The sequence below is a fragment of the Lethenteron reissneri genome, chromosome 7, assembly GCF_015708825.2.
Source record: "Lethenteron reissneri isolate LAM-NWPU_2019-01 chromosome 7, ASM1570882v1, whole genome shotgun sequence".
Lineage (NCBI taxonomy): Eukaryota > Metazoa > Chordata > Hyperoartia > Petromyzontiformes > Petromyzontidae > Lethenteron > Lethenteron reissneri.
The window spans coordinates 10,259,423-10,267,743 of NC_083785.1; the positions used below are offsets into that span (position 1 = coordinate 10,259,423).

At 42.1% G+C, this 8,321-nt stretch overlaps 1 protein-coding gene across 2 annotated transcripts; it reads right to left on the reverse strand.

Moving 5' to 3' along the window:
• Window positions 1-239: 239 nt before the first annotated feature.
• Window positions 240-8,024, reverse strand: LOC133357493 (guanine nucleotide-binding protein G(I)/G(S)/G(O) subunit gamma-11-like). 2 transcript variants are annotated; one of them, XM_061575456.1, is made up of 3 exons: window positions 7,876-8,024; window positions 6,578-6,685; window positions 240-1,643 (listed from the first exon to the last, which is right to left on the reverse strand). In XM_061575456.1, the coding sequence occupies exons 2-3, from the start codon at window positions 6,659-6,661 to the stop codon at window positions 1,518-1,520; spliced, it is 210 nt and encodes a 69-aa protein (XP_061431440.1). In that variant the 5' UTR covers window positions 6,662-6,685; window positions 7,876-8,024; the 3' UTR covers window positions 240-1,517. The 2 variants fall into 2 exon arrangements, with proteins under 2 accessions (XP_061431440.1, XP_061431448.1); XM_061575464.1 differs by having other exon boundaries at window positions 7,803-7,913.
• Between the last annotated feature and the right edge of the window lie 297 nt (window positions 8,025-8,321).

The following is an 8,321-nucleotide window of genomic DNA, read 5'->3' on the forward strand; positions in this document are numbered from 1 at the left end:
GCAGCCATCCTCAGGTGAAAACCAGGTCTGTCGGAAAGACAGCGTCTACGTGACTTTACCGAAAGAACCAAGAAGACATATTTTATATTTACACGATCTAACCCCTCAAACGAACATCAGATGGATGATAATAATAATAACAAAAACTAATGAGACTGGTGCTGTCATGGGAACATGGAATGGTCGCCACTGGCTGAGGATCCAACAGCTGACGTGAAAACCACATGTTGGACACGATGTGTCTGGGGATGTTTATTATTTGACTTGCTCTGTCATACACTTTAAAGTGTATGTAATCCATATGAACACGGACAAAATAGACAGTTTTATTGTTATAAATAGGTGTAAATGTCGAATGCATGCACTTAACTCGTTCTTGGCTACAGATACGTGTAAACCGGCTGATTGGTTAAAATCTGCGTCGCAGAAGTTTTAGGGCAAGTTTCAGCAATGCTTAATTTAATCTTCATAATCCCGAGTTATTCAGCACTGCATGATTTATTACAAAATGTTATGAGTTTAGCTGCGGGACGTGTGGTGCTTAACATTGTAAATTACGCTGGCTTCAATCTACTCAAGTGATATGGAGCTCAGATAGATGTACTGGTGGTGGTCAAAACTTTGCAAAATGAGACTAATAAAAAGCAGAGCTGACGATGTCATGCCTAATTTAAGCACTATTTTTACCCAAGTATTCTAAGGTACTGTGAAATAAGCAATGCCATGGTTGTACAATTTAAATATGAACGAGTCACTGTATACATATTATTTCCCAAACATTTATTCTGCTTGTGCTATCATATATCACGTGATTAGCAAAAGTCCAGTGAAAATCTCACAAAGCAGTGCATCATCCTGTGTTGGAGAACAGCCCGCTGAAGGTGACATCATAGAACGGCTTCTGAAATCCATTAAAGTGACCTTTTATCCACAATCAGGGTGGTGTACTTTCCAATGCACGCTGCTACATAAACGTTTGTCCTATGGCAGCCAAAATAACATTCTCATAGGTGGATTTTTTCGTCTCAAATTAAGTGAAACACCTCATTTAATATGGGTGTTTTTTGTGGCGTCATCGGTGACTGTTTTGAACCATCAACTCATTACACTTGAGAACCCGGTTTAATTAGGACCCGGTTTAATTACGACTCAGTTTACGCGAGTCTACAGGTCTCGATGTGAGTCTCGGGGACCTATGTAAATCAATCGCGACTGGGCTGAGATCATCAAATCACAACACTTGAGAAGCCAATTTGATCACGGGTGGCTGCCCCGAATAAAACCCAGGATCACAGCAGCGCTGGTTAAGTGCTTTGATCCCCGAGGGCCCCATCCCAATTTTTTCTCTCTGCTTACTTTTCGTGTCCTGTTTCTTCAACTGTTAGACTGGTCCCCTCATTCGTACATATACACACAATGACAGCAGGTTACCATGGAGGCATGCAAGATGCACATCAAACGCATGGCTGTGTATCTATGCATGAATGTACATGTGAGAACCCTTCCTTGTTTTATCATCATGAAATTACACAGCCGCCCTTTTCTTTAAAGGGGTTCTTGTCCTCAGGAACTCCTTTCACCAGTGGGTCATCAGCCATATTCGATTCCACGTGCGCCAAGATGTCAGGAGCAACTTTGGAAATCTGCAACACAAAATAACCATTGTGTATCGTGGTGGAGAATGTTGTGCATTGTGTAGTTTTGCGTCGATTTAGAACCCATTATAGAGAATGGTCCTTGCCTATAAACATCAGGTAGTCCACCAACATTGGTTCAAACATAACGGCTGACGAGACACGGAACGTCGAAACCGGTATGGAGTGTGCTTGTATGGAATCAATACTGCTGATAAAAAGCACTCCCAGAAGTCTGAGCGGTCAATGCGTTGTGTGAAAGATATTTTTTTAATGTAGACAGGCATATATGGGAAGCAGGAATTATGGGTTCCGAAATCTGGCACGTGGCAAAAGACGGAAATATGGACCGTGATAAGCATGTGTGCGTGTGTGACTTGTATGTATGTAAAATTTGTAATGGAATTTAGTTTTCATTTTTAAAGCCTCAGAATGTGAACACGAGACAGAGATGCACATCTCGGGAATGTTCAGAGCAGGAAATGAGGGGTAGAATTATATACAGTGAGGGAAAAAGTATTTGATCCCCTGCTGATTTTGTACGTTTGCCCACTGACAAAGAAATGATCAGTCTATAATTTTAATGGTAGGTTTATTTGAACAGTGAGAGACAGAATAACAACAACAAAATCCAGAAAAACGCATTTCAAAAATGTTATAAATTAATTCGCATTTTAATGAGGGAAATAAGTATTTCACCCCCTCTCAATCAGAAAGATTTCTGGCTCCCAGGTGTCTTTTATACAGGTAACGAACTGAGATTAAGAGCACACTCTTAAAGGGAGTGCTCCTAATCTCAGCTTGTTACCTGTATAAAAGACACCTGTTCACAGAATAAATCAATCAGATTCCAAACTCGCCACCTTGGCCAAGACCAAAGAGCTCTCCAAGCATGTCAGGGACAAGATTGTAGACCTACACAAGGCTGGAATGGGCTACAAGACCATCGCCAAGCAGCTGCGTCAGAAGGTGACAACAGTTGGTGCGATTATTCGCAAATGGAACAAACACAAAATAACTGTCAATCTCCCTCGGCCTGGGCTCCATGCAAGATCTCACCTCGTGGAGATGCAATGATCATGAGAACGGTGAGGAATCAGCCCAGAACTACACGGGAGGATCTTGTCAATGATCTCAAGGCAGCTGGGACCATAGCCACCAAGAAAACAGTTGGTAACACACTACGCCGTGAAGGACTGAAATCCTGCAGCGCCCGCAAGGTCCCCCTGCTCAAGAAAGCACATATACATGCCCATCTGAAGTTTGCCAATTAACATCTGAATGATTCAGAGGACAACTGGGTGAAAGTGTTGTGGTCAGATGAGACCAAAATGGAGCTCTTTGGCATCAACTCAACTCGCCGTGTTTGGAGGAGGAGGAATGCTGCCTATGACCCCAAGAACACCATCCCCACCGTCAAACATGGAGGTGGAAACATTATGCTTTGGGGTGTTTTTCTGCTAAGGGGACAGGGCAACTTCACCGCATCAAAGGGACGATGGACGGGGCCATGTACCGTCAAATCTTGGGTGAGAACCTCCTTCCCTCAGCCAGGGAATTGAAAATGGGTCGTGGATGGGTATTCCAGCATGACAATGACCCAAAACACACGGCCAACGCAACAAAGGAGTGGCTCTAGAAGAAGCACATTAAGGTCCTGAAGTGGCCTAGCCAGTCTCCAGACCTTAATCCCATAGAAAATCTTTGGAGGGAGCTGAAGTTTCGAGTTGCCAAACGTCAGCCTCGAAACCTTAATGACTTGGAGAAGATCTGCAAGGAGGAGTGGGACAAAATCCCTCCTGAGATGTGTGCAAACCTGGTGGCCAACTACAAGAAACGTCTGACCTCTGTGATTGCCAACAAGGGTTTTGCCACCAAGTATTAAGTCATGTTTTGCAGAGGGGTCAAATACTTATTTCCCTCATAAAAATGCAAATCAATTTATAACATTTTTGACATGCGTTTTTCTGGATTTTTTTTTTGTTATTCTGTCTCTCACTGTTCAAATAAACCTACCATTAAAATTATAGACTGATCATTTCTTTGTCAGTGGGCAAACGTACAAAATCAGCAGGGGATCAAATACTTTTTTCCCTCACTGTAGAGCGTAGAGACAATTGAGATGGCATTAATTCTAGATTTGAAGCTTTCGTGACTGCAAGGATTAATATTCTTAGGTTTTTTCGGTAAAGTCACGTAGGTGAAAAATTATCATTAATAAAAGTAAAATAAAATAAAAATCACGACGTTTCGGAGGCAACACAAGCTTCCGTCTTCAGGTGGAACCGTCACAGCCACGACAGCTGCATTAAGTAAAAAAAAAATACAGCTGTCGTGGCTGTGACGGTTCCACCTGAAGACGGAAGCTTGTGTTGCCTCCGAAACGTCGTGATTTTTATTTTATTTTACTTTTATTAATTTTAATTTTTCACCTACGTGACTTTACCGAAAAAACCTAAGAATATGAGATGGCATTATTATACAATGGAAATGCCAATTAAGACACTTCATAGAGAGATGGTAATAGGCAAAAAGAGAAGAATGAAAATGGCTTTGTGCATTGGCAAGGTTTATACCCTGGGATTGGTGATGTCGCAGTCAGAGAATGCTACCAATGACTCAGGTAAAACATTTTGCCCATGCACATGAGTGGCAATCAACATTTCTACATGGCCTGGCTCTTCACTCTCAACTCAGTCCGAAGTAAATGTGGAGCTGTTGCGATCATTGTTTGTACTGGGAAGAAAAATGGCACGACATATATGAGCACCACTTAATACGCCAGGCCAGCTGTAATAAGTGATCGCTAACAGCACTTATTCAAACATTCAAGATAAAAAGACAGCTAATTAAATCAACATTTACCAACGCAATAACTAAGATGAATCTCAAACTGATTCTCTGCCTAATTTAGATTTTTGTACACGCATAAACCCTCGTCCCAATTTACATTTTAATAGCAAATTTGCGTTGTAATATCGAAGAATAATGAATACAGAAAAGCGAAGCAGAGTGATTCGTACTCAGACTGCATCGAGATAACCGCCACCACGAGTTTCCCACTCGGAGCGATGCAAATGACACCCAAAAGCCATCGGCGGTCGACTTAATGCGACGAGTTCGGTGGAGTATGGAATATTTGAGCAAGTGGGTATCGGCGGTAGGCAGAAGCAAACCCAAGCAAAAAGCTTACAGCTCCAAACATCTTACTTGCTGGAGCATGTCATAATCTGGAGGAGAGCACTTTGTGCCGCTGTGAAATGCATTTCAATTCCTTAATTATATACACTTACTTTGATCTGCATAGATATAATGCAAAATATCAATCACTTATGTGCTCATATTACGGCTCAATAAATCATTTACTCTTGTGCGTAATCCTGTATGAATCTCAGCCAGGGTATCCTTTATTTAAACCAGGTGGGAACACAGAACACAATGACATTCGTTATTTATCGTACGTAACGGACACCTGGGGCAGCATAGTTCAAAATGCAAAAAATACCCAATTTTTTAGGGTAATTGTGAAATGTGTGATTTTCGGCTCTGACACCAGCGCAGAGTGCAATAGTTAAAACAAAACTTTTGGAGCCAACGAGTGTCTCAAGCGTCAGCTTTAGGGGCTGGCGACAAGCTCTGGCCAGATTTTGAAGGCAATTCGTTGAGGTCTCCAGACAGCTTGACTTAGAATAACGGACTCATTCAATGGCGAGTGCCGTGCGATAAGCGCTGGGTTATTGCAGTCATCTCATTGTACATTTTTATAATTTGTATTTTATATTATAAACACAAAGGACTTGCGAATCATGTCGATTGTGATTTTTGTATTATTATTAAACATGCAATGTATTTTATTATTAGCCAAGCATCCCAATGATAAAAAAATTACATGCAAACTACTGTACTTAATTAAGATAACTACCCAACTGTGAAAACTTGACAGGACCCTCCCGAAAAAGAGCCTTGAGACTCGGTGAGGTTTTTTTTTTCCAGGGGAAAACAAGTGGAATAATAATAGTTGTGGTCAAAGAATCTCAGTGTACCTTTCATATGCTCTGCACTGGCTAAATTCATCTGCATAGCAGCGAAGCTAATCTGGTAAAATTCGACAGTCCCAATAAGTGACGAGTCAGTGTCATTGTAACATAACAATAATAAATATGTCATTAATTATGCTAATAATTAGTTATCCAGCAAAGCCTCGTTGAGACTCAATAATTATTTCAGAAGGATGCTGCTCCATTTGGCATGGGGAGGTTGTAATTACGGTACAGCAACTCCCTCGTTATCCACGAACTCACTATCCGCAATTTTGGCTACCTGCGAATCGCATCTGGAACTCTACACGACTGCATCGAGAGAGAGAGAGAGAGAGAAAGAAAGAAAGTGATGTGATAAAGTGATGAGAGAATGGGATGCCAGAAAATGAAGAGATAAAGTGATGAGATAAAGTGATGAGAGAGAGAGAGAGCATTTCTCGAAGCTTCAGAAAGCATCTGCAGATGTTGCGCGTACGAAATTCGTTGGGCAACGTCATTATGAGCGACATTTGCTATTCACGAGGATTTCCGGAACATAACCCTCTTCGGCGAATAACGAGGGGACACAGTAATGGTGTCTACGTACCTTTATTCTTTTAGGTTTTTCGGTAAAGTCACGGAGGTAAAAAAATAAAATTAATAAGAGTAAAATAAAAAATAAAAATGACGACGTTTCGGAGGCAACACAAGCTTCCGTCTTCAGGTGGAACCGTCACAGCACGATAGCTGTACGATAGCTGTACGGTTCCACCTGAAGACGGAAGCTTGTGTTGCCTCCGAAACATTGTGATTTTTATTTTACTTTTATTAATTTTAATTTTTTACCTCCGTGACTTTACCGAAAAACCTAAAAGAATATGAATCATTGCAGTCACGAAAGCTTCAAATCTAGAATCTACGTACCTTCTCCCGTGTAAGCTTGACTTCTATCCGTAGTTGTTCTGCCTCCATCTTCGCAGTATCCTCGGGCGTTCTCTCTTCTTCCATCGCGAGGCAGTTATTCTGCTGTCCCTGTGTGGATCAATCAACAACACCCTCCAGTCATCAGCGGTCTGCTTGGGGTTTCGCGGTTGTGATGTACAGCCCTTCGATGTCATTTCGGATTGTACTGCGTGCTGTTCGGCCATTCGTATGTCCGACGTTTCGCTCTACACGCTGCGGATCTTCAGGAACTGAAATTCAGTTCAATCCAATTTAGTTTCCGTGCAGCGAAACGTCGGACATCGGGCCGGAACAACACGTGGTGAAATCTGAGAACATGTCAGAGAAGCTAGTCGTCGGCATTATTGCTAAAGTTTGTTGATCATGCTGTACGTTTGCCAACACAAACATTTCAACTGTGAACTATGTGCACATTCCAAATGTTAAATAGCTACATTAATACGATTCTCAATATTTTATGGATAAGTGTCAACCTAAGCTGTGCATGCGCAGTTATCAAAGTATTTTTTAAAATCTTAATGGTTAGTTATTACAAGTCGCTTTTAGTAATCTGCCTATCACACGAATGCCTTTAGAAAATGAGCAACCCCCCCGCCGATATATATAGCGTGTTGAGATTTAGTCGCTACATAAATCAAATCACTCATTGACCGAGGGCCCCTTTCAAGAGTTCTAAGCCCGGCCGTGGAGCGAGAAACACGATACCGCGCACAACAAACACTATTTAAGAATTCTAGATTTGAAGCTTTCGTGACTGCAAGGATTCATATTCTTAGGGTTTTTTCGGTAAAGTCACGTTTCGGAGGCAACACAGCGAGCGTGCTGTGACGGTCCCACCTGAAGACGGAGGCTTGTGTTGCCTCCGAAACGTCGTGATTTTTATTTATTTGTAATTTTACTTTTATTAATTTAAATGTTTTACCTACGTGACTTTACCGAAAAAACCTAAGAATACTATTTAAGAATATTTGTCATTACAGCGAATATGCTTTGATTTTTTTTTCCCTTCACATTTTTTTCCACCCTTCCAAAAATGACAGCGTCCCGACTCTTTTCGCCCGTCTCTTAAGCCAACGCGACAACCTTCAAAAGGCGAACCGCGGCACACGTTTAGCACTCCTACATTTGACATCGGCCGGTAAAACGCGCGCACTGCCGTATTATTTTATCCCTCGTGTCTTCTCACCTACGAGTTGATCAGGCTGCTCGCTATAACGATCTTGAGGGCGCACGCGTGCGTTGCAAGAGGCGCATCGTACCTTTGTCTATATCTCTGTGATGTCGCCCATCGGCTGCTTCTCTCCTCCCTCCCTCCTCCCGCTCTGATTAACACGCCGTCGCCCAAACGTGGCTATTTAGACCAAGGGTAAACCTCTAATCCGTTATAATCCTCCCATGAGCCTTATCCCCCCTGGCTTCTCGGTCATCCTTTGGCTTTCGCCCGTTTTTTTAAAAGAGAGCGCATGTCAGTTCATTGCATTTTTTGTTGTCGGTATAATTATGGTCTTAATGCTGTACGCCCTGTTGATGATATTCATTGTATTTGACGGTACACCTCAAACACACGCTGGCGTGACCATCAACGCACCGTTGCGTGCATCTGCTTCATAACTGAATAAAATATAAGGCTGTTCAGAGTAGTGCGACTACGGCCATGCAACTGTGGACCGTATAGTAATCCTACGGAGACCCACAAAGTTAGAGC

Excerpts from the sequence above, each read along its gene's own strand:
- LOC133357493 (XM_061575456.1), bottom strand. The coding sequence starts at position 6,661 with ATGGAAGAAGAGAGAACGCCCGAGGATACTGCGAAGATGGAGGCAGAA. Across the intron at positions 1,644-6,577 it reads TCAAGCTTACACGGGAGAAG|ATTTCCAAAGTTGCTCCTGA; the intron begins GTACGTAGATTC and ends TTTGTGTTGCAG.